The following is a 26,814-nucleotide window of genomic DNA, read 5'->3' as shown; positions in this document are numbered from 1 at the left end:
ATATAGAAGAATTAAAACCAACGCCTCTCATATAAAAACATATTTGAAGAGAAGTAGGAAGGGCAGTTTGGGGGGTCTCAAGTGGAATCATATCTGGTGGAACAACTTCCTGGACTAAATGAAACGATTTATTATCAAATCTGTCAAATTTGTGCCATTCCGCATTTCTCAGTCATAATCCGTACAAATCATATTCTTTCGTTCTCTTCAGTGTTTCAATGAAAGTATCCAAATATGTGGTTTTAGCTAGCGCAACAGGTGGCCACCGGTGATCATTCCACAGCTATGTCTACTTCACCCCACTGAGCTCATGATGATGACCGATTCCTAGCGATGATTACGCGATTTAAGAAATACTGAAAAAATAAATAAATAAATAAAAACTCCAACAACAATATTCTCGTCGATTTCTGTGAACATCAAATTCTCTTCCACCTCCCCCTCCTCTCCTTGACCTGTGATTGCAATCATTATAGAAACAAATGAGACAAGGAGTAATGTGTTTTTGTCCATGTTTAGGTAGGGCTGCCACTCACTATGCGCATGAATCAACTGCAAATTACAGATGTCCCCATTGCTTCATGTCATCTGCACTGCCATTTATCATGACTAACGACGGTAATAATAATGGCTGTGGCAATATTTATGGAGATGTCAACGAAAGTCAATTACTATTTTTAAAAAATATATAAAATGTTGACGTATACGTATGGGAAGCAACATGCGGTAGAACTTCTACGTCGACGGCGACTGCGGGTATAAGCCCATGTGGTCAGATTCTGAAGCTCATAATGTGTCCGACCGGAAATCAGTTTCATTTTCTCGTGCATTCTCAGATCAAAGCGCAATTTAAAGTTTTAAGTGGCAATCGCCACAATAGCCGTTGGGGCCAAATTACAAAAATCATACATTGCGATTTAAGAAACACCAACACAGGGAGAAAGTGAAAAGCTGTCCTTTCATCAAAGTAGATGATTTCTGAGTGAAACGTTACAGAGGCCGACTCAATATATTCAGTGCCAGAGTTAGACGAAAGATGCTGGAGGAGGAAAGGATCTATAAGCAGGCTTGGCTGTTCTGGCCTCTAGTGCGGTGGTTCTAAACCCGGGTTGGCTCAAACCCCAGGGGTTCGGTGAATTGGTTTCAGGGGTTCAATGGAGCCTCTGCCATGGAGGTTGAGACACACCCGAGTCAAAAAGCCAATTAGTTATGATACGCCCACTTGGCCATCACTGGCTGCAGATGATCACATGACATTGCTTGTCCAATCAGTGCTGCGTGAAATTTAGTTCGCTCAGTAGTCAACGTGTGACTGTCGTGATAGTACGTCATGCACGGTTTGTTTTTGTGTTATGTTAAGTGATACTTTTGTCTTGAAATTTGATTTACTTTTTTTTCTCTTTTTAATAAATTTTTTATATGTCTTGAAGTTGTAAAAAATAAAATAAAAAAATAAAATTTTTATTTTTCACTCATAAAGCGTTGAGTGATGAACTGGTTGAGCATTTGAACTGGATGAGCATTTGAACTGGTTGGGTTCAGTACGTCCAACAAGGTTAAGAACCACTGCTCTAGTGTGAGCTCGAGGTCAAAGTCACCTCAAAATCCTGTCGAACAAATGAGACGGCTCATGCACAGTAAATCACTGCAGCGACAGGTCACACGCATACTCCTCTAATGCAAGACAAAAGCTACGGCCAGGGACACCTTTACACAGAGGTGAAAGCCAATCAACCATAGAGATGATTGATGGCACTCTTGGCAGGAAACGAGGCGCATGTCCTTTCCTTCACGGGGAAGTTGGCATTTTATGAAATATCCAAAGGACTTGGGCGTGCAAGGCGGTCTACTTTACAGCAGTCAACTTGACATCATCCGCGAGTGGAGATCTTCTAAACGTACAGTATGCACGCGTATCTCCCGCATGAAGTCTGGCGCTGAAGTTAAAGGGAATAAGAACCGCCACTTTGATTGGCCGGGAATCACCCATGAAGTGTATATATACAATTACCAAATACCAAATGAATGTTGAGATCGCCTGTGTCCAGTTTGGGAATGTTGAGCAAGTCTCGACTTCTAAATGCTGTACATAAAAATCAAACATAAGGTGTCGTAGGCATCGGGCAGTACCTGGAGTGGGCGCGGCGGCTTGCTTGTCGTGGGCCTCGTGCCACTGCATCGTGCGGTGGTAACTCAGCATCACCTCCCACAAAGCTTTGCAGAGATCCGTCAGACATGGGATGTAGCTGTCCAAGGTGATATGCTGCAAACACGGCGGTAATGCAGTCACTGATGCTGTTTGGTGGTACGAATTGCTAAAAGGCTCTAATCTACTTCAATGCAGCCTGAAAGAAAATGAAGGAAAGCTCTCAGTCAACAAATAAATGTTGTCAACTGTTTCACAACTCACGATTACGCATCAATGGCATTTGAGTGTCCCTCGAGATAAAAAGAATCATTACTTGAACATGTGAAAGAAAAAAAAATTGCAGGTCCATCCAAAACTTTTCTGATGTAATCTTGTTCTTCCTTCTTCTCCCAATATTTTAATGTGCTATATAATGTTATTCAGTATTTCAATCAAATTTACGATCGGCCCCATTCTTGCCCCCACATGATTTTTCGAGAAAATCTTGGAAGATGTTCGACACAGACACACAACGCAATGTGAGAGCTTCTCGATCCAGATGCGGCATACATTTTACGCTCCGTATTTTCTACAAGTCAAGCATGTCAGCAGCATGTTGCCAAGCAACAAAGGCACCGAAAGACGTGCGCGAGTATGAGTGGCTCTGTGGGTTTGATGGGGAATACGCACAACCGCAGTTACACTTACACACAATGACTGCGCTTAACGAGACGAACAACTGGGTGGGGTGGGAGATCTATCCTGACGTTTAAATAACCGTTGTTGAAATCAAGCTTTCTTGACAGAACTGCCACAATAACTCCACGATTTGATTTTTTTCTGAGAACAGTGACCTGACATCAGCAAGCGTGATCAGATGGATGAAATATGACATGCAGTTGTGTTGCCTTTTTTGGTTGTTGTTGTCTATTTTAATTGTCCCCAAAAAAACGAGCTCTTTAGCTTTTTGCACCATTCACTTATAAATTTTGGGTTGGAAGATTATTTGCACTTTCACTTTCACAGAATGGGAGAGACATCTAAGACACGATTACCGCTGCCGGCTCACAACGTGTAACTTATTTAGAGAGAAGTAGACACATTATTCCCAAGCCGTTCAGAATTATTTCAAACTCAGCTCAACTTTTTACAAGATAGCATCTAGTTGTGTTCATCCGTGCGTGCTTGACAGAACCATGGGAGGAAATAAGACAGTAGTACTGGATTGACCGTCCCACCCAAAAAACAAAAAGGCAGTAACATTTGTTGTTACCGTTAATCAGTAACCTGAAGCTTCAGTTCATCATCAAAGTGCTTTGATGAAGCCTAAACCAGATTAGAGAATCGGCAAAGAGATGAAGATTCCCCATTGGAATACGGTTTTGAACTGCCCGTTTCAGACCTGATCAGCCTTGACGTACAGCTTCTCAAAAACTAGCGACATAATGGCCAGGTTCATAGAAAGTTCATCATCGCAAGAGCCCTTAAAACAAAGACATCAATTTCCATCAAGCTGGAAAAATGTTGATGCAGCAGCTCTGTATTGTTTGGTATGAATAAGCAACTACACCTGCATGACGGCATGTGCAAAAATGTGTAGCTCAAACAAAAATAAGCGACAAAATGGCTTGGCATCAGATTTTTTTTTATGTCAATATGATGTCTGAAAAACAGACGCCCCATTAACGTCAACCTTTTTTTTTAAATGACAAAAAAAATGAACAGCATCGATATACTCCACCATGCCCGCCTTTCATTACGACTCCAAGAATTAAGATGCAAATAATGTGCATGATCACCAAATAAATAACTTCCAAAATCTCCAGCCACTTCACTTCCAATGACTGGAATGGAAAAATTCCAACAAGAGCGGTCCAATAGACCAGGGGATTGATACAAAGTCTGGCAAATAATGATGAGGTGCTGATATAAAATTAATATGGCCTTCCCATAATCCTAACTGACCTCTCAGAGAGTTCCCATTGCTCTTGAATTTTAAGTCACGCAATCAGAAAGGTAGGTTCAGAGGGTCCAACGTGTGCTTTCACATCATTCAAAATTTACTTAACGTGGAAACAGGGAGTCAATACGTTCGCTCCTCACAATTACTCTCTCGACCGTGCAAAAGGGAATCCATTTTCAAGACTGCCTGCTTTTGATGTGAGAGGTGTTAAAACGAGTGAGCAAGGAGACAGATCTTAATTTTCCCATTACAGAAGAGAAAACATGACTCACTCGGCTGACTATCTAAAATAAGCTCACCAAAACACTTTTGCAGTATGTTCCAGTGCAGCTTTCGTAAAAGTGGAAACTACAAGAAACTGTACCCATATTTGACGGTGTGAACATTTTTGCAGTTTTTAAAAACGATTGCATCGCACAGCAAATAAAAATAAATCTGTTCTACCAGATCTCACCAGACCGCACAGGTGTACCTAACCTTGTGGCTGGTCAGCGTTCAACAAGTACGGTATAATAAAAAAGTCCTGAAATACTACTTTGTGTTATTCCATTGAAGTCGCCGCCTGTCATGTCTGTCCAATCAAACAAATATGCCTTGACTTCGACCTTTCCAAAAGCAAATAGTGTCTCTGCAAATTTAAAGCAGAGAGAAGGATGAAAAGACAGGGAAAAGGGAGAGCTTTGGAAATCTGCTGCATGACAGCTGTGCCAGCCAAACAAGAAGAAGTCAACAAGCAAGCAGAGTCTGAAGAAGAAAACGATCAAAACTTGAATACGGTGTTAAATGGAACAGAACCGAAAAACATCCACTCCACACAGGCATCGGGAACAGTCACCGGTAACCTTCTAATCTCTGGGGGATACACAGCAATTTGCCCCAGTAAATTCAGGATAAATTGACCAAGCTAGGTCTTCGAAAACAGCATTCTGGGATTTCTTTGAAAGCGGAACCTAGATGAGACAAATTCAGACACAACCAAGGAAAGGAAAGTAAGGGGCCAGTTTGTACATTAGAAGACGTGACCATGGCGTGATTTATATTCATTTACGGTACGGGCATTCCATTGTTAATCGGCTTTACTAAATCATGCTTTTTAACCATCACCTCACACAAAATCATGATAGGAAAGTACTGACACTGACAGACAGAACGCCACCAACGATTGGGTCAAGAAGACTTCGACTTGGACACAGGTGATCTGCGTATCGAAGGTGCAGGACATGAGTGTCTTACCGTACAGAGGTCCTTATACTGCATTTTTTGGAACTTGGTATCAGCATTGCCAGCACAGAGCTCGACGTAACCCAGCACCACTTGGAACACAGTGTTGTGGATGGCTTGAGTGAAGTGCATGTGCAGCTGGTCCATAGCGGTCTGCAAAGAAAGCCAAACACCCAATTCTGAACATGATGGTGCCATTGGCATCTGCCCGTGTGCCTATCCCAGCTGTCTTCAGGCAGTAGGCGAGGGACACCCTGAACTGGTTGCCAGCCAATCGCAGGGAAAACACAGAAGAACAATTATTTGCACTCACACTCACTCCTCGGGACACTTTAAAGAGTTACATTAACCTGCTATGTATGTTTTTGGAATGTGGGAGGAAACCGGAATACCCAGAGAAAACCCATGCAGGCACGGGATAGGCCGGAATCGAACCTTGCACATCTGCACCGTGAGTGTGCCAAATATTTTGAAAAACAAATAGACTTCATAAGACAGCACAGTTTCCACATTTACAATTGCTAGGCCATAAATACGACACAGAATGTTCAGCAGTTAAGGGGCTACATTTGAATGACTGAATAAATAGATGAAAAGAAATTTGCCACGTATTATATGCGCTGTCCTTGGAGATGAATAACATTTATACACGGGGCTAGTGAAAATGTCGGTGAGAAAGTGAGAAATGTTTTGCAGCTCAGTGGTGAGTACTCATTTAACAAGCATTGGCATTTCAGCCAATGCCTAATAGCTTTTTCTCCATGACAGAAAGATGCATTGTTGTCCAAGATCTATTAAAAAGTCATCAGTGAGCTACATTCTTGCTCCATGTGACATTATTCCTTCATTAAGATGAACACGGACTCTGCAGTTTCTCCCATCTCCATTTGGATACCATTGGAAAAACTGAATGAGGCTCCAACTAAACGCAGCTGAAAATAGTGCACTTGCACAGGCTCTTAAAATAAGGTTGCCCGGCCTTTTTTTTTTTTTTTTTTGGTGATTGCATTTTAGCTTTTCAAGAAATGCATAAAGGGGAAGAGTTCATTACCCGTTTTGAAACATTTATGTTTTTCATTACACTGAGTGGGCTTGGGGCTGTCCCCCCCCCCCCCCCCCACCCATGTGCTGCTCGCTTCAGTTTGTTACCAAGCTGCATATGAGACAGAATCCTCTCGAAGTAAGACTTCATGGTTTGCTTAAGATTTTTGAAAGGTTTATTCTGTTGTGTATGACTCATTATTATTCGAGCAATTCTCCTTACAGTTGTGTTCCTTTGTAGATATTTTTGCAGAAACTTTGAAAATGCCCTTCTCACATCAAGCTCACACCACAAATATGTCTCTCCATTTAAACCAGGCTTGGGTGAGGCAAATCGATTTTTAACAGTAATTTTGCATCAAATACTGATACCATTTATTGAACCAATTCAGCCGAGACCTCTGGGAGCGGTGTGCACAACACTTTGCATGCAGGTAAATATTCATTTGGAAGATGGGGACATTGCGCAAGATATATTGGGTGATTGTCACCTTCTGCCAGGACTCCAAATTAGCACAACCTTGTGATTGTCATTTCACTCCCACCCAGTTAAAAAAAAAGTCAATATTGGGCAAGACTTGCTCAGGAAACAAGGATTATGGCAAGAGGAAACACACATTTCCATGACCTTGAAGAGGAGCGCCACAACTCACCTGTGTCTTTCCCAGGAGTGTGTAAGCCAGATGGACCTTGGTATAGTGCGAAACATCAAAGTGCTTACAAGTCTTTGACAGGGCAACGTCAAGCTGCTCCTAGAGGCAGAAACAGATGGATGACAAAAGGTGAGGAAGGAAACAGTGGGAGGAGGGGATTATCAACTTTAAGGCCGGGGGATTTCGATATAGATGTGCAGATGCATAGCTCGTACACAAAGCAGAGGCTACGGTAATTAGATGTGGATGAGAGTGGATGCTTTTGACAAAGCGCTACAAAGATGTGAGGGTAGGGGGGGTTGTAAGAAAGGAAGACCTTGCCACACTGAATCGAACTTTTCAAACAGGGTGCTGACAGAGGTACAAAGCTCTCTGGCTGCAGGTTTTAAAGCCGCAAAAAAAGACAACGATAAAAGTCCTAACTGTGCGTCAAGGTGTGTTTTTGTTACTCTGAGACTGCAAATACTAAACGGTATTTAATCCACATGGATGTAGTACATAGATACATAGATTCCCCTTCGGCATGTGTGTCTTCCATCACAGTTGCAAACATGGCGCAAATCATCTTCCTGATGTGTCAGATGGCTCTTTGTGATTAGTAAAATGAGTTTAGGGGATTTTCTCTTGTTGATCACCAAAGCTGACGGGTAAACAAGCGGGCACTTCCACCGGCGGTTCGTCAATATTTGCGCACATGCATTTGTGCCTTTTTTCTCGTGTACAGACAAACGAAAGTAATTAATCTATTCAAGTGCGGAGGCAGCGGTGCAGTGAAAATTGCTTTGCATACCTTTTATCGTGCCATAACATCGCAACTGAGCGAGAGATGAAACTGATACGATTTGCATCCGTTTGCGCTCAAAATAATGACTTTTCAGCCTGTCAATATTTGAACAGAGGCAGAATTAAATCGCCACAGTTGTGTCTGAATAAATGTTTTTCTTTCATATTAAAGCACAGGGCCAAATGCTAAATAACATTAATAGCATTTTCACATATAGTGGCTCTCAATAACTCAATTACAGATAAGGCAGAGTGAGCGGGCATGAGAGAGAGTACCTCTATTTGCTCCAGAGTGTCTTGTAGTTTGGAATTCAATTCACTGTGGAGACAAAAAAGTTGACTATCATCTTTAAGTTCCTTTACCACAAAAAACAAACAAACCTCCAGCCGTTATATTTTCAATAGGCTAGAGAATATTGCTGAAGTTGTGGAACTGGCACTACATTTAAAAAAAAAACGATTAAAAAACACTTTCAATATCTTTAATGACATTTGCGAGAGAAAAAAAAGAGCTGGGCGGGGGGGTGGCTTCAGTGAAGGCATTCAGTTAATCTCCAACTCCAGTTTCAAGTGTTGATAATGTATGCTTGCTTATGACACACAGAAAACGTGCCCACACAACCTTGAAGCATCGTAAGATGTTATCTCGTGGTAGGAATTTTTTTTCAACCGGTAATGAAGATAACAACAGAATTCACATCTTATTCCACCCATCCCAGGACACCCACATAATTCCCTTGGGCTAGCTCGCCCCAATGCAGCACCCAGCTGTAATCCTCCTTTGTTCCACCGTCTCCCTGCATCTGTCCCTGCTTTGTTTGGGGTCTTTTTCGGGTCAGCCCGTTCTTGTGTTGGGCCTTTTGAGACACCAAGTTGCCCAAAGGGAGAATGTGTCCTTAATAAAAATTGCTAATTACGCATTGTTGCTTAATGCGGAAGGAGAATGGGGAGGAGTGAGTCGAGTAGCGAAAATAGAGATTGGGTCCCTCGCAGCTTGCTCAGATAGAAAATCCAGAAATGATAAGATTCTAAAACTTGGTTCGAGATGAACTTTGAAAGTGACAACAACAAAAAAAAGACAGTTTGGGACTTAGTCAGAGTCGTCAGCTACTGACGCGACGAGGACACTCATGATCCTCAAATAATGAGGAGTCAGTCCAACACCCATGCGACATTGGCTGCGCTGCCAAAATACAAACACCGCGGTCAAGGCTGTTACATAACACAACGCGCTGCAGAAAGTGTGGCTCAAGTACAGACAGGTGTACTGATCCATCTAACTGGGCAGTGACTATTGAAGAAGGGCGTCCTCGTGTCCGCTCTCAACAATCGGGAGAATGCTCGACTGAAGGTGAAGGAGGGGTCAACTGGATCAATGCCCTCGCTTGTCTTTACATCGCGTCAATACACAACCACAATATCATGTGCTAGCGTTGAGTAAGGGCAAACACACAAGCTGAAAAAAATCTGGTTATCTTGCATATACACTCTCTCTCTATAAATGGCAAGACAGTATTTGTGGTATATTCATGCATTTGAGTGCGGAATCAGATGCTTACTTACATACTGCCACCTGTCACGTTCTGTATTTGACAGCAGGGGGGCAGGCGTTCTTGCTTGCCGCCTGCACATTATTCCACGCCGTGCCATTGCTATCGCCTATTCATTCTCGCTTCGATACTACCTTAAATGACTATTGTCTATTATTGCGTTCCTTGATATTCCTCTCGTGTGTGATTATAGTATTTTGCTTAAGAACTTTCTCCTTGCCATTTTTTCGCAAGCGTTTTCTGTTGCCTCGTTATTATTTCCTGGTGCTCTTTTTGACCAGCGTTTTCAGTTGTCCGTTTAGACGGGGATTTTTGTGTTAAAATAAATCTAATCTTTTGTGACAAAATTCCATTCTGTGTCTGCCATTTCGGGGATCCACTTATCTCCAGCTAGTTGCGCACGAAGCGATTATTCTGTCGTTTCGGGCACAACGTGATAGCACCTTTTACGTAATAAAACACAATCCATAAATAACAAATGAGGAGGAAAACCTAATTAACAACCTGTTCCCCACAGGAATCTCGAGGATTGAAATGTAGTTAAAGGAGTGTGTTTCGTTTTGTTTTTTTTAACACCTCATTTTCAATTAGAGGTGACAACAGGCGCGCCCACGGGGCTTGGAGGAAAGTCCCTCCACAGTCGACTGCTGACTGGATAAACAGGCTAGCCGTGCCTTCAAGGGTCTGGCCCGGAAGCTCAGGTTCAGTGGGAATACTGTATTTATTTATTTATAGCTGTGGTCATGAAAATCACTGTTACGCAGCGGACCCAGAGGCAATAAAGTGGCTTTGAAAAGTCGAAGGATGGCATGGAGGGATAAAGGAAACAGTCACATGGTGGCTTAAAGAAATGTTATAAGGGCAATGGGGGTTGTTTTTGTTTTGCAGACCAAACACTGTGTAAAGCTTTCACACAGCCCAGAAATTGGTTATTCTTCGGAACTGGTGAGATGAATGGGAACACTCCCTCTATTCAGTTTCATTTTGTGAGCTCACATTGAGGCGGGAAGAATTTACGGTGTGTGATTCCCTCTGTTAACTTCAGGGGGCGCTCTCGATGCCCTTACAGCCACCAGTGTGAGTTACTTCATGAAAATGCATCAAGACAGAACCGTGTTCTTCAAATAACAATATTGACTCTTAAAAGGCAAGGGACATGAACGGGAGGGGGCGGCCATCAAACGCCCCCCCCTCCCCCCCTCCCGGTGGGTGCACTCAGTGGCGCATGGCAGTCGCTACAAGGTTAAATCAAAGTGCATCCGGCCGGCAACAAGCTGCTGAGAGTGAGCAATGTCGTAAGGGCCAAAGAGCTTGCGTAAAACATGCATGATAATGCTCGTTTGCGAACCAACGTACTTCTGTTGAGAGCTACCACTGAATGCTATCACCACATCATATTGAGAAGAACGCAGACATGGAGACGGCCAAAAGGGAACATTCTTCTCCTTTCTTCCCCACCGTCCTCATTGAACGCTAACTTGAGGGGTTGGATAGGCAACTTGTTCACTTTGCTACTCCGCAATGATTTTTTTTTTTTCAGCGTGACATCAGACAGTCGCTAATCACGTCGCTTTGGCTTGATGAGGAAGTAGAACTGCCTCCAGCAGGGGATGTGTGCACTGAGTGAAATAAGTCCGGCACCTAAATTGATTTCAACTGTTCTCTCTCTCGCTCTCTCTGAATGTGCAGCTTTGGTAAATGAGGCAAACTAGGGAAGAGGGAAGGGGCTTATCTCAAGAAGGATTTGTAGCAATTATTCAACCCGACCTATCAAAGTGGAAGAAGGATGTGGAATTATGCACATGCAAAAAGGTCTGCGATTATTTGCAAACAACACAAATTCCCAATGTGTAAAACGCCCCTTGCTGGGGTGGGCCCAGAACGAGGTCAGGTTTCCTCAGTCGGACAAATGATACCTGGCGGCAAGCACAACGAGCCAGAGTTATTTTTTATTCATTTATTTTTTTAATCTCAGACTGGAAATGCAGTCACGCCACAGCAGGTTTCACCGAGCCCGCTCCCACGCTCTTGTGTTCTCCATAAATTTGGCATATGAGCCATCTGTTGTGGGTAAATATATTTTATTGCTGTGACTTTATTTTCTGTTTGTAAATCATAGTGCTCGACTGACACATCGATGACAAGTCGACGTTCATCAACATTAGTGTCAACAAGCAATCCGAAGTCGGAGACATAATCGGCGGCCAATAAAGTAGCGGACTGTTTTGTATGCAGCCACCACTTTGTCAAATATTCTACTAGCATTCCCATATGTGTTCAATGCCAATAATGACAAATTAATGTCACGGTAAAGACAGTGATATCCAAGCAGATTAAGAGCAGATGCAGTGGGGGGGTTGTGGGTGGTAGGGAGGTGGGGTAAACGGAGTGTTCAGCATTGCAATTTCCAGTGTATAATGTGCGTCTACTGATCATCAGTCATCCTGTCACTTCAGCCCAATTGTTATAACCGGGAGTGTTCAGCATCCAAGTCTTTTTGGAGTCACTTTGCTTAACTGATGAATATCCAACCATCCATTTTCCGATCCACCTTATCCTCCACCCTGGAGCCTATCCCAGCCGTCTGTCCCGGCGGGGGACACCCTGAACCGGTTGATAGCCAAACACACACACCAAGGGATAATTTAGACTGTTCACTTAGCCATGTGTGTTTTTGGAATGTGGGAGGAAACCGGAGTACCCGGAGAAAACCCACGCAGGCCCAGGGAGAACATGCAAACTCCACACAGGAAGGCCGGACCCGGGATCGAACCCACGACCTCTGCACTGTGAGGTTGTCGCGCTAACCCACTGGACCGCCTAACTGCTGAATAATCATATGAATAATAATAATTCCCCATCATGGGAAATATTAATGGTAAATGAACAACAATTAGTAACTTGTTTTTTCAATGGCAATTCCCAAATTGGATAAATTGAATTCCACCACTAAAGCATAATGAAAAATTCAATATTTTGACATTCTGACCATACCTGATGCAGCTATAGTGTTTGAATGTGCTGGCAGCCTTCTGACATTCCAGACACAGCTGGATAGCACCAGGATAGTCTTCCTCCTGAAGAAATGAAGCAAAATTGGTCAATTATAAACAATTCATAAGCTCTTTTCAAGTCCAAGAGTGGTAAAAATACAACAATGTATTTTATCATATCAGCTATGACGTTACCCAGTATAGGTTCATATTTTTCACAGTCACGGTTTTACAAACTAGGTTCTGTAAGATGCTTGTCAGAAGAACGGTCATATTGATTTTGGTTGCTTCAGAAAATCTTCATAAAAGCGAAGCATTTGTTTGAGGGTACGAGTACGAGCTTGTACGAGTTCAGCTCCCGATGCAGAATCTCGAATGATATTTGGGCTTTCAAGTCAATCGTCAGCATGTCTATCAATGTGTGCAGGGTGTAAGGCGGATATACAATACCTCGAGCATTTCGCTGAGTCGCACATCTGTTCTTTGCTGTGGAGGGAACAACAAGACTTGAGCACGGTACTATTACATACCAAAAAGTATGTGCATGCACAAAAAAAGGCCAAAACATAATCTAATCTAATAAACTATACAGATTTCATCATTTAACATACCGTTGGCCGTAAATACACTGTCCAATCAAACCGATTCATTGCAGTCTGACTGAGAAGCCCAAAAGCATGCGGGTTCAAGGAAAGTCACGCAAAATGGGAAGCACAAATAAAGTAAATATTCTGAAGGCTGAAGAGAACCGTTTGGATATTGGGTAAGCCTGAAGAGAGGACAATGACTCTTCAATTTGAGTGCAGATACAAAAAATAAAATAAAAATACAGGATTTAGCAGAATTATTGTCGTGAATATACTTTACCAGCGTCTTGATGGTCCGAAGAGATTTGAGCAGGCCTGTCAAGAGCTGCCGCCTTCTCTGATTGGCTAATAAGCCCAAGCTTGCTTCTGTGAATCCCTCCTTTGACACACTCAGTTGCCTAAGGCAAATTGCAAAAATAAATAAATAAATAAGCTCAGAATAATACCCTTTGTTGAAGGATTTGGCTTTAATACACTCAGCTAATGGTGTTGTTTTGAGTTAATTTCCATGACATTCATGCGTGCGAGCAGCCCTCTTTTGAATACATTCAGACACGAGTTTGGTGTGTCAGTCCGAATTCAAATGTTAAAGGTGGTCAAGGAATAAATAATGTCGGATATACAACAAATAAATAATGAATACAAATACAGAGGGATGATGCCATTCTATTGCCAATCCAGCAAGAGCGAGCGATCCCATTGTGGAGAATGAGAAGCGATAACAGGGCAGAGATGGAATAAGTCCCACTTTTCAAAGCTTTCAAAAGTACCGACTCTATATTTAGATAGGAGGGCGATGTGATAAATGGGAACGAAATAGGTTGGCTATTATTTGCATATCAGACAGAACGTTGGCCCTGAACAACACCAAAGATCTTTGATTGCAAGGCTGATTGTGGGGGTAACAAAGCGAGAGCCATTTTCTTTTGCAATAAAAATACGATGTAATAAGCATTTATTTTTTTGCCTTCCAAGAACATACTGTAGTATCCGGCTCAAGGGACTGCTCTTCATCATTCCACTCTGGAGCAAAACAGGAATTGATGATAACAGTTTTTTTCTTTTGGACTCAATGCCATTAATAATTTTTTTAACAACCTGCTGTGTGTTGCTGTACTGCTTGAGCAGTGAAAGATTATCTGATCTTAAGTTAAGTACACGAAAAGCAACAAGAATATGAGGATTAAATGCGGTCAAGCATACAAAGCGCACCATCACCTTCTTGCGTTTGTGCAAATAACGGCAGCCAGCTGCAGGTTGGTCTGTAACGCCGTCACTCTCTCCAGTTCCTAAAAAAAAACATAAACCGAACCCCTTCACAATTTTTCTTCAGTGTTGAAAAGGCGCCTGCGGCAAAAGATTGATTTCTCTGATGCAGCCATTTATCCAACATAACGCTTCTTCAACGCTGAAGCGCACACAAATCAACTGCGATGTAAACACAGATTAGGGTGAGGAGGCTCCTGCTGTGAGCGTGAGATGAAATTCGAGATTGGACGCCATCAGAATAAAACAAAACAAACAAACAAACAAACAAAAAATAGTGCTCAGGAGTGCAAAAACACAATAATGTGAATAATTATATATATAATAATGTTACTACTTCAGAAACTTTTTGTCGTTTACCTCAAGGCCCAATTAGCACTTTAGTGTTGTTGTTGTTGTTGTTTTTATTCATTTATAAATCTTTTTGATAAATCATGGGATGGGAGGAATAATTCTCAATCTTTCGATGGATTGATTGCCTTGCAGTTGCAAAACAATTTTGAATAATTTATTCAAATGTAATTTATTCTTTAATATATGCATCTCGCAATGCTGGAAGACTGGGTGGGGGGGGGGGGGGCTGTACAACCGGGCACGAATTCCCTGTCCATCCTCTAAACATAAACAGGGGAAAGATGAGCCAGCACCTTTAACAGTGCAAAGCAACTCCTAATATGGCCACAAACGAGCGCTGGGTAGGAAAGCAGCAATGCCAAGTAAAGGTCAAGCTGTTTAGCCTCACTAGATATTTCCCCCCCCCTCTCCAAATGCTTTGCTATTCATATATTCATCAGAGGTCTTCACTCTGACCCTCCAACACATTGACGATGCACAGGTTCCTTTTATTAAATGTCTCTGTCAATTTGAATGCTGCTGCTGTTTGAGTCTGCTTCATTGTCAAGGAAACGTAATGAAACAAAGATGACTGGCATTTAGGTTACAAAGTGCATGGACCCCGGAGGTGGCATTTTGTAAGAAGCCACATGCCACCACGGTTTGGCTGATATTAGGCATCTCTTCCCCGACAGCTCTATTTCCTGTCAGTTTCTAATCTCCCTCGTGAAACAGCCTTGAGACCTCCATTCTAATTGGCAGGTCTGACCACCAAGGTTGGCCGAACCTTTCTCCTCAAACGCAACAACTTGGGTGTACAATGAAAGGCGCATGGCTGAGTTTAATAAGTGTTTTTCCAGTGAAAATATAATTGAGTCCCCGACTCAGCCCATTCCTTTTTGATTGTGTTTAGCGACCCGGTTCGGGCTCCTTCATGGAAATCCATTCGATCTTGTATAGCAGCACATATACTTTGCAATCATATCATCTTTGGAATACCGGGCACGAGTGCAAAGGTAAGCAAAGAGAAGACGTACAAATAACTGCAGTCGCCTTCAAAATACACGCATGAAAGTCAAACGCTGGAAGCGGATCACTGACAAAAGCTAAGGTCATGCTGTAACCCATCCGTCCTTTTTCGAGTGCAGGAGGAGGTTATGTGCAGCTCGCGGGTGTCAACAGTGATCAGACGCAAGCTCCAGCAGAAGGCTACTCCCTCGATTGCTATGAATCACATTAGATGCTTACCAGACCATCCTTTTTAAGCTGCGAGCCATGGGTTGAGATGTCTGCACAAATTATGCTTCCAATGAAGGGCGATACACGGCACGCGAGCGCTGGCGAGAGGAAGCGGGGCGGCCGCGGGGGCTGCCTGCGCGTTATGCGGCGATACGCATTTCTGTTTACGTCGTAAAAATGATCATGGAGAGCAGATAAAGAGTTGGTGGTGGTGGAGGCAGAAATTATTCAGGATTTACGACACAGATGCAAAGCAAGGACAAAATGTAGACGGCAACTGCTCTTTCTGTCATTCCTATCAGGGGCCCTTAATGCAGGAAATCAAGCTCATATTAAATCATTTTTTTTAAAAAGGCCCTATTTTGACTCATTATGACATGGACCCCAGAGGGCATTTCGTAGACCAACTTGTGGATGTGAACTGAGATGGGTGGAGGCGAATTCCCGCGGCTAATAAGTTCCGCTGTCATTTGGACGCGGAGGAGTCACCAGGAGGGTCACGGAAATAATGACCAGTTTACTATTCACAGATTGACCATCGGATGGCTTAAGAACATTTCATTTGATTGCATTTATGCAATCTGCCGCATATTTCCAGGACCAAAAGCGCCACCACGATTAGTGACGAAACTCATTTATTGGATATTCGGGGTGGGGTGGGGGGGGGGGGGTGAGAAAACACAAGAAGCAAGCAAATATTATTTGAAGAGTGATGGCCCCATAAATGGCGGACGCACACATCCGGGAAATTGAGTAAAGTTAAGCCAGGTCAAGCTTACCAAACTTATTAATAATAATTAATTGCATTTTGCCTGTGGGTGCTGGGTTCCATAATTACTCCCAGGTCCTGACTTGGAAGTCTATGCAGTCAAAATAAATATCGCTCCTCCTGCAGAAAGACCAGACTGAGAGGAGATGATGAAGACATGACCAAAAGAGACTTATTGCCACATTATCTCCCTCTCACACTTAAAATGAAATCGGTTGCAGGCATTTCAGGTCGTTGCAACATCATTGGAGGAGCAAAGAAGGGATTTTCTGGGATTAAGTTTTAATTTAATTCAGGATGATATTTTGAATTCCAAAAAAAAAAGCTTCTAACGCCTCTTCGATCTTTCTAACTGATGTACTTTCACAAGGTCACCCGGGAGGGCATTAACTGAGACGCTAACGCAGTATGATTTTTATTGAGAAATTTAAAGATAAATAAATAAATATTTTGGTGATTTGAGTTCAAGTGAGGAACATCAGAAAGAAGCTGTTCAGTGCAAGTTTTTGTGGTTATTTGTGTTTGTTTGTTTTTTACCTTGACATAAGCAGGCTGCTTCTCCAGAATGAGATCAGCAACCTTTTTGGAAACCTACAGAGAAAGAGAGAGCAGAGATGAGAATGGCCATGTTAGAACAGAGAAACTTTTTTTCCCAGATGTCACCCAAGAAAACAGCTGAGGCAGTGCTACCTCAAAATCAAGAGTGTGAATATATAGATAGAGATACATATCTACAGAGTATATGATTGGATGAACAAGACGATACAGCTCCTACACCTCATCTTATTTCAATATTAGTCAACTCAATTGTGGCCAGTGAGTGCATCCATTTTAAAGGAGTTGTGTCAATTACTGATTCAGTGGTTCGCCCTCGTTTCATGTAATGAATGATATGCTGCGCTAAATTGTACATTTGGCGTTCAGGCACTTCATTGCCCCTCGCAGCACCGAATACAGGCACGGACACGCTTAATTTAAAGTCCCTTTCCAAGGAGGATTTAAGCAAAGGTATCAAAGCCACACAAAGTTTTCAGCGGCAGCTTTCCCACCAGGTTATTAGAACATGGCCGTCTCTGGTATTAGCTCAGCTACCGCTTCTGTGGAGTGAGCCAAAGTGTGTTTTTTTTTTTTTTTGGATTACGCCGGTTTTCAAGGCGGCTGAGGTCTCAACAGTGCGCAAAGGCAATTAGCTAGGAGATGAACCTCTGCCGGGAGTGAGTCAGAGATGCCAATTAAGCTCAAATGCGGTGGCGGACAGACAAAGCAGATGTTCTCTCCCCAAATGACACAAAATGCCTCTTCGACCAAGGCAAAGAGGATTCAGGTAAAGCAGCTAATATGTACGGGTGATGTCATCTCATTACGAATGGGAAAAATTTGCATCTCAGTTGGGACAAAAGGGAAGCCGGTCACGCTGCGGCGAGCATATTCAAGCATCATCGTTGCTTCTGCACAGGGATAAGCTTCATTTCACACAGTGACTACACATCCCAGAAGTAATGATCTGCGCGACCAGTGAGTCTGGCTGTGCACACCGTGAATGTACAAACACATAAAAGCTACCAACGAGTCTAGATGGTCTTTTCATTCCTGGCAGCGGGACAGCAGTAGCGGTGAGATGATCAGCGTCATATGGCTCACGTTTTTTTTTACATCACCTCAAAATAAATCAATTCCTTATCTGGCTGCTCGAAAATATTGAGTCATTAAGTTGCTTATTGATAAAATCTCGTTTGAAAAAAAATTAAAGCCTTCACCAACTCCTTAGGGTTTTGCATTATTATGCATGTTGCACGCAAACTATTAGATCCCGCAAAAAAAAAGAAAACATTCTGCATGCATATCTAAGACCATCTGTTCATGGTAGGGTGAAAATGAATGCCATTTCTTTGACTTTAGATTTGCACACAAGCCATACATTAACTCTCAATCTGTTGACTGGGACGTTTACAGAAGCTCACTGCACGCCAGCCGGCATGAGCATCCAATTGAAGCAATTCATTACCATAACTCAAGTGCCCAAAAAGAGGCTTGCGTTGTTGTCGTTGTTTTTTTTTTTTTAATGACTCAAGAGGAATTTTTCGTATTTTCCTCTTGACGCTTTGCGCTACAAGAAAAAAAAAAAACGTACAAAATATTTGTCATTTGATTCTTGATTAAAATCAGAGCCCGGCAGACTGACTCAAGCAATTGAATGATGTTGATTTTTCTCTTCTTCGATCCATTTTCCATACGGCTTTTCCTCAATAGGGTTGCGAGTAAGCACTCACTTCCATGCACTTATTCGCTTATACCCTGAAGAATCTTGTATTTTTTTTGCAAATGCCCCACGGCACTGAAACTCGCTAACTGTCGGAGATGTCACCGAACAACACGGCTAGAGTGTTTTGGCGCGACTGTTCACTGGAACAGTTGCCATGGCTATTTCTCCACAGGTGCCCGGAAGCTAACTGTGACATATTAGGGGAAAGCGACAAGATGTACTCCGAGTGTTTACAAACACATAGCGCTCGCCACGCTGCTGGTCACATAAAGTCTGGGGTGCTCTCAATTTACCGGCTGTTGGGCAGCTAACTTGCCATACTGGCGGGGCAACAGGCACTATGTTCAAGAGAGAGGCTTGATAATTCATTCATTCATAAGGATTGTGGTACAAAAACACATTCAACATTTTCAGCAAAAATGGCGCACAAAACTTAACACATGCTCATAAAGGTCGTGGCAAGAATGTGAGCCTGGAATGGGCAATTTCTGTTTGTATTGATTTTTTTTTTCTTATCAATCGCACCATGTGGTACCCGCCATCATTTTAAAATGGGAAACATTCTTTTCAGCTCCGTTCTGTGAGCGTGTGTGACTTACAGCAGCCTGTTGTCTCTTCAGTCTGTCTCGGTACTCTTCCAAGTCCTGCAGGTTCAACTCGGTTGGGAGTTTCTAAACAAACACAAAACAACAACAAAGTTTATTTGTACGCCAGCCGCTGACAGGCGCATCACACGGCGATGTCTCCTGCTGCTTCAAAACAGATCCTCATTAGAAAAAGTTTGAACCCGGGGAGACCCATGGAGGTATTTGCTGCTCTGTACCTGAATTTAAAATATATGCCACGAAGCATTCGGAGGGGGTTCAAGATTGTCTCGCTGCTCTGACTTGCTCTTATATTCAATGAAACGGAAATGATTACCTCAATTTATACCCGAAGATCAGATGTAGGGTGGGCCAAGATGGCAGAGGACATTATTTAGTAAACAGCAAACAAACTCAGCTGGGTAAAGAAGATATTACAATTCCATGCCCCAAAGGATGATAGGTAATTACTTTCCCCTTGATTGAGAGTCTCATTTCAGGTGGTGTGGTGAGACCAAGATAAATCTAATGAGATTTCACACCCTCCTTCTGTTCAGTGGATACAATCCATCAGTCTGGATGTCAATGGAACGAGAAGAGGAAGTGGCAGCAGCTCAGATGAGAAACCAGGAAGCGCAAAATAACGATCACGGATTCGGAGGCATTGCAAATACCGCATCGCTATCGCAGGCGGTGGCCTTGATGGAATTACTGCCGTTGCCGCGGGGGGGAGTGGAAACTGCGAAGCCGGTCTTCTCATCAGTTTTACAGTAGGGCGAGTTGTCATTCATTCCGTTCGTCAAGCACTTTGGAACAGAGTATTTTTACACGACCTGCAGTTCGTGCTGCACCATGTCAAAAGAGTCGTTGGAGAAGTAGATCTCCTCGATGCCGTCGATGATCTCCTGCTCGGCCTGAGGGTCGATCGGCTGCTCCCTGAGCTCTCGCAGCTCCTCCTAAAACACCCACAGACAATTCGGTTTACCGTTCACATAGTTCAGGCGCAGGGAAACACACAATCAGCCCAAGAAACTTAAAAAAAAAATTTAAACCTCTAGCAGTCTACATAAAATAGCATTGCGGGAAGAAGGTAGTCAGAGGAGTTTCACCAAGGCTTAAGGACAAAGTGAGAAGGGGGTTGAATGAAAATCAGATGGATAACAAGGGGCAGAGAGAAGAAAAGGAAAGGGAATAGGAGTGTGGTTTGGGAGAAGATTACATGTTATTTCATTGCGCTGCTCTCATGAGGGATATCGGTCAGGGTGGTGGGGAACAAAGCCAGGAAATGAATGACTTTTTTTTTTTAAAAAGGAGATTTCCCTCCCCTTCAGAGTTCTCGTGAGAACCGTAAGAGTCTTATTGATCAACATGCTGCGCATCCGCCGAGGCTGCTTGCCGCACGCTCTTTCAGATTTGAAGCTCTCACCACCGACAGTGTTAATTAGCAGGTTCGTGGTCACGGGTCAATGACAAAGTGTGAGCAAATGTCTCAAGTTTGCAGTTTATAACGAGGCAAAAAGTTGATGAACAGTTGCTGACAGCATAGCAAAGGTCCAAGAGCGTGGATGAACATCACTTCAAATGCACTTTCTGGATCTTTGAAGGTCTCGATAGGTGGCATTTTGAAAGGGGAAATTGCTGCTACCGCGGGCAAAATCGTTCCATTTAAATGACGAGCGAGGCTGTAAAAGTAGAAAACAAGCACGATAGAGTGACTTGGCACTCGAGGGGAGGTCAAGTTACTTTGCAAATACTTTGGATTCATCCTCTAAAACACAAAGCCATGGCCCGGGGGCCAGATATGGCCCACCACATCATTTTATGAGGCCCGCGAAGGCAGAACAAACATGTCGACTTCTACGATGCTGGCTAAAATTTCAACCAAAATTTCAAATACTCATATGTAATATATAAGAGAGCCATTGTAAGTTTTCTTGTTACCCAACCCTCATTACAGTAACTTAAACTAAAGTTGAATAAACCATTATTCTTGACTTCCTTATATGGTTTCACAGTCATAACGGACCTCCAAGGGAACTATAATTTAGCCCACGCCAAAAAATGAGTTTGACGCCACTGCTCTTAACCCTCTGGGTATCTGTGCTCGTAGCAATCGATCAAACAACTGTCACGAAAAAGCCCAAAAATGTCAGCTAGCAAAAGGTGAACCCGAAGAGATGAATAAGGTAATGAAACGCAAACAAACGTAGCCACATCTGAATTCATAAAGCTTTACATACGGAACATATACGCATTTTGTACTCGAGCGCACATCTAAATAAAACATCTCACGTACGCGTCATGCTGACTGCGACTTCTTTTATGTGTTGGATCAATACATTGAGGCATCAGCACATTCCAATCTATTGCAACTAAAAATAGACTTGGCAAGGTTGGATGTGGATTACGATCCATAGGCACTTCGGCAATTCACGCATGTCCGATTTAATTTTTCCTCTAGATTGCGATTTAATATGCAATTTTTTTAAGGTCCTTTTCCGAAGTTTTTATTTATTTTAATAAACACAAGCAATTCAGTAATTTGTGTTACAATAAAAAATTGAAGACGTGGTGATATGAACCTTTTCAGGGACAGCGACTACTAAAGTGGACAGTTTACCATGTTATCAGCTTACAGGGTGTATGAAAAGGTTAAAAAAAAACCTGCAAATTTGCATGAAAGCTTAACTTACTCACACAATGACTTGCTGTCTTTTCAGCGCTCGCCATGACAACGCCATAGAACTCTCCCAAACTAGTGCGGCGTAAACAAGTCTTAAGTCGGATGACACCAATAATGAAAAAAAATCTGTGGCTTCATCATTTCAACTTGTCATTCAATGACATGTAAACATGTCGATCGCAGGTGTTAAACCCAAGGCCCGGGGGCCAGATCTGGCAAGCCACATCATTTTATGTGGCCCGCGAAAGCAAAACTAACATGTCAACTTCCACGATGCTTGCTAAAAGCTCGACCAAAATTTAAAATTCTCATATGTAATAAATAGCAGACATATTATAAGCATTTTCTTGTTACCAAACCCTGCATTACAGTAACCTAACCAATAGTGGAATGAACCGTAATTATTGAATTTGAAAACCCTGATGTAGACTAAGGAAAATAAAGGCAATTGAAGCACAGTGGGCAGCGTTTACGCACGCTACAGTGCCGATTCAAATCCAGCACAGTCGAGCTCATCGGGTACAGGCCTCATAAGATGAGCCTGATCAAGAGTTGTTACACACCCACCAAGCACCAAAGCAGCTCTCACACTGCTATCGGTCTGGAGTGTGCAGAGCCAAGTGTGCCACGCATGTTACCCTCGCCAAGTCTGTGGGTGCGCGTGTTTCGCGCTCGCTCCTCTGTATCGGACAATTATGCTGAGTAAGAAAGCCAGTGCATCGGATCATATATGTACGAGTATATGGTGCAGCAGAACAACATTCAGATAACGTGATCGGATGATGGGGAAGTGTGTGAATGAAGCACTCTGTGCCATTCGGCTCAGGTGAAGAAGAGAGCGAAAGCCCCGAGGGAAATGAGTGGGCGAGTGCAGTGAGATTGAAAACGAGGGTGAAGGCACAGGAGATCACGGGTGGCCAGACGAAAGGTGGGTGGGAAAATCAACTCAAATGGGAGAAAAAGTGAGAGGGGGCGGCGGGGCGGAGAAGGGAAGGGGTGGGGGTTGAATGACTCATTGCTGTTGGAAGTTCTAGACAGATGGATGAGCGTAAAACCAAAACAAAAGATGTGTCTCTTCTGTCCCTTCCCCCAGGGGTCACCCGCCATCGTTGGACTTTGCCGTCAAGCGGAAAACTAGCACACAACTCAAACTGAAAGAGTCCTCGGTATGCAAAGCATACGTGCTTCAAAAGCTTTGAACAGATCTCACTTTGAACTGGCATGACGCAAAAAAAAAAAAAAAAAATCATCCTCTGTGCAAATTCTTTCAACCAGGTTACTTTTTTTTGGGTAGCTCGGAAATTACAAATCTATTTGCATTCAAATTGCAGGACACTGAACAGACACTATCAAAGAATCAAAGGGTATATCAAAGTCTCGAGTGCTCGCTGAACGATGACAGTCAGGACCAGGATAAAACGGACCTTGATAGCCGGGGAGGTTTGCTCAAAAACAAAGCGTTTCTCAACAATGGGAGCTTCATGTAAATTCCCGTGGGACAGAGATGAAGGTTAGTTTATAAAGATGAGGGGGCTTATTATTTCCATGACGGAACAGTCTTTCGAGGTATGAATGTAGATTCTTTACAGAGGCCAACTTTAACCACACGCGCTCATACACCTCAGACCTCAAGTGTAAGGTAGAGGCACTGACCCCGACCAAATCATGCAGATTTATCTCTGTGCTCATGCCCTCTCCAAATGATATAAAGCAAAATAAAAACATTGTGGTATAGCCTCAAATTTCTTTTCTGTTAGAGCACATGCAGCCTCTCAACTCGACTTGCTGCGTTGTGAGAAAAGCAAGGGGAACCCCTGCTGGTGGAAGGGGGTATACGCAACTAGCGTAGCAGAATTTGGAGATTCAGGAAAATGTTGCACGGAAAATTCCACCAAAGCAATTTGTTCGGTATTTTCCATTTCTATTGCTCTATGACTAAATTTGTCCCCAAAAATATATGTAAATCTATTCATTACACTTGACGACAATCCTCTCATTCCCTGCTTCAATGTGCGAGTCACGTCCGATGATGGGTGATGCATCTTCGTTCATCGACCATCAGTGAGCCAGATGTTGCTCTCGGCTCCTGGTGGAAGCCAAATGATTTGAATCGCGACTCATGAGACAGGAATGATGTCAAGCTGTGAAAGTGATGAAAAATCAAAGTCATTGGGCAAACGTATACTCGAGCAACGAGCATCCTCTGTCGTCATGGTTCGCCACAGATATTCCATTCTCAGGTGACATTTCTACACTTTTGAGTATTCTGTTGCAACTGTACACTGATTCCGTACTTCTCGCTGTTCTCAAAGCAAAATGAAGAACAAGGACTTGACCCCTGAATCATGAAAAAAAGGGTCAACCTAAAGATCCTAAGAAAATTGAATAATTGATCTTGTGTTCACTGAGAAATGGATACAAAGCCGACTAATCAAAAGGGACTGCGTTCATTTAAAATGAGCACCAAACCATGTTACAAGGTGGCAATCTGCTGAGTCATCTCATGGAATTAAGCATAACTGACTGTGTTCCCAATCACCCTAAAAAAAAAAGAGTGACCTACTGGAGCAGAACTTATTTCACACTCTGGGTTCGGTGGTAAATGAGATGAAGTCCTGAATTGAAATAAATGTTGGCCTTCAGTCTCGCTTCTGCTCCTGGAAACCTCCTGGGAGTGAATTATAATGAACCACGGTGGCAGTAAGACTCTGACACATACACGCCTTATATTTGGGTAAATTCTAACCCTCTCCATTGCAGTCAATCTAATGTCAAAAGGTCTACTTTCATTACAAAACCGCAGAAAGTTCCATCATCTCAGTGTTCTTATCGGGGTAAAATCAGAAAAATAAATATTAAAAATGGAACGACACTATTATATATCCATATAATGATAAGAAGGCTGCTTAAATTTACCTTGCTTGGGATCTTCAAGTTTTCCGTGGGACTGAGGTCTGTCATACTCTCCTGAGGGCTTTTTAGACCCTGATAGAAATAAACAAAAATAACGTTAAAATATGGGGGGAAATGCATTATTTTCATAGTTCAATGCATATTTGTCATGTGGAACCGTGATTCAAATTATGAACTTTGTGATGATGACCAGATTGTAAATTAATCATTCACCTGTCAACATTGCCTGCAATGACCGCCAGCAATTTTATTTGTATTTTTTTTAAGTTTGAATCTATGAAACTCTATGAAAGCTTGGTAGCAGGAAAAATAACGTAAATCTCAGAAGAGGCAAAAGAAAAACTTGTTTTTGTCACTGTCTAGTGCCCATCGATGGGGGGAAAAGACGGAAATCAGAGTTTTGTGAAAATCTTAGGGCATTTCAACGTGTCAAGCAATGTATTATGTTGACGTTGGTTATCATTGACAAAAAAAATCATCCCCAAAAATGCAATCGACGTGTTGTGTTCTGTTATATTGTACAGACAGTAAATAATGCACTATTATGAGATTGTTATGTCCGTTATATACGAACGCACAGTGGTTTGCATACAATGAGCTTTTTCCTCATATCCTAGTTATGTTATAAAGCAGGGGTGTCCAAAGTGGGTCCTCAAGGGCCGCTGTCCAGCCTGTTATCAAGCTCTCCCAATAGCAACACACCTGATTCAAATCATCAGGAACGTTCTAATGCTGCTTCAGAGCTGGCTGATGAGCTGATCATTTGAATCAGGTGAAGATGCAGCCGGGAGAGCTGGAAAACAGGCAGGACAGTGGCCCTCCAGGCCCGGAGCTGTTATACGTGCACTTGGACTGGTTACTCAATTGACACCTGTCAAATTAGCACCTTAGCCATCATGCTAGCAAGTTCTCCAGCTGCGTCTGCTATAAAGGTCAGGCAAGTCATTTTACGTAGGTTAACTTCACTTACCTGTCGGGCCATGAGAGATTTGATCTTCTGCATGTTAGCGCTGAAATCTGTCCACTGGTCATGTAAATGGCGATTGTTTCAGCTATGTTGTCATGTTAGCGATACGCCTATACCAATACGGTGAGGGACGCCATAGTTGGCAGTCACGTGACCTGTGAGAAAGGCGGTGGCTTGCCTGACACGTTCCTAAGCATCATGGGAAACGTAGTGTTTTTTTGTTTGGCTTTTTTTTTCCTAACAGGCCTTGACCAATAATTGGTGCAAATATTAGAACGTAACAGTAAAAAGCACGATATCTAACACAAATTACTCATTATTTTTACACTGATTACATTCGGCACAACAACATTGTATTCGCCCACTTGATCAGGTGATAAACCTGAACAGTTTCTTTTGCCCGAAACACCCTGCTTGACATGATCATTATATTTGCGTGCCTAATTTAATTCACACTGTAATCAGAGCAAAAGATAACAAAAATTGTTTCGCTCTTCGCAAAACCCTCTTTTGTTGTTGATTTATTGGTAAAAACGAATTCTTACTCTGGACTGCAATGTCCAAATAGATTTGTGTTTATGTCAAACAATCATGCAAATAACACGTTGTAGCGACCCCTGGCGGCGTAAATCAAAACAACAACAACAACTGAGTTTTATTGAAGACTATTTGTTCATAGTCTGAATGGTTAGTAATGCAGTCTATAATATCGAATGTTTCTACTAGAACGATTGAATAGCAAATGACACTGCACTATGACAGAGCCACTATACATATGGCCTTGTAACTTTCACCTTAGGCATATTTGGTCAAATCGGGAGACACAATGATCTATTGTTCCTGCATGGTTAATGAAGCTCCAGGCTATTTCCCAGTCA

The 26,814-nt window shown here is 42.6% G+C and overlaps 1 protein-coding gene across 2 annotated transcripts in view; it reads right to left on the bottom strand.

Moving 5' to 3' along the window:
- Positions 1-26,106, bottom strand: part of vps50 (VPS50 EARP/GARPII complex subunit) — a 47,209-nt gene extending 21,103 nt beyond the window's left edge. For both annotated transcript variants that reach the window (XM_052069256.1, XM_052069257.1), the window contains exons 1-13: positions 25,940-26,106; positions 24,973-25,041; positions 20,207-20,329; positions 19,389-19,460; positions 17,064-17,117; positions 14,138-14,208; positions 13,200-13,317; positions 12,783-12,818; positions 12,334-12,416; positions 8,066-8,108; positions 7,007-7,105; positions 5,325-5,465; positions 2,131-2,263 (exon numbers count right to left, since the gene is read on the bottom strand). In XM_052069256.1, the coding sequence (XP_051925216.1) occupies positions 2,131-2,263; positions 5,325-5,465; positions 7,007-7,105; positions 8,066-8,108; positions 12,334-12,416; positions 12,783-12,818; positions 13,200-13,317; positions 14,138-14,208; positions 17,064-17,117; positions 19,389-19,460; positions 20,207-20,329; positions 24,973-25,041; positions 25,940-25,972 (1,075 nt within the window). In that variant the 5' untranslated portion in view covers positions 25,973-26,106. The remainder of the gene's footprint in view (positions 1-2,130; positions 2,264-5,324; positions 5,466-7,006; positions 7,106-8,065; positions 8,109-12,333; positions 12,417-12,782; positions 12,819-13,199; positions 13,318-14,137; positions 14,209-17,063; positions 17,118-19,388; positions 19,461-20,206; positions 20,330-24,972; positions 25,042-25,939) is intronic.
- Positions 26,107-26,814: the final 708 nt, after the last annotated feature.

This window comes from Hippocampus zosterae, chromosome 7 (genome assembly GCF_025434085.1).
Source record: "Hippocampus zosterae strain Florida chromosome 7, ASM2543408v3, whole genome shotgun sequence".
NCBI lineage: Eukaryota > Metazoa > Chordata > Actinopteri > Syngnathiformes > Syngnathidae > Hippocampus > Hippocampus zosterae.
Note: the sequence above shows the minus strand (reverse complement) of the source record. Positions and strands in the feature narration are given on the sequence as shown.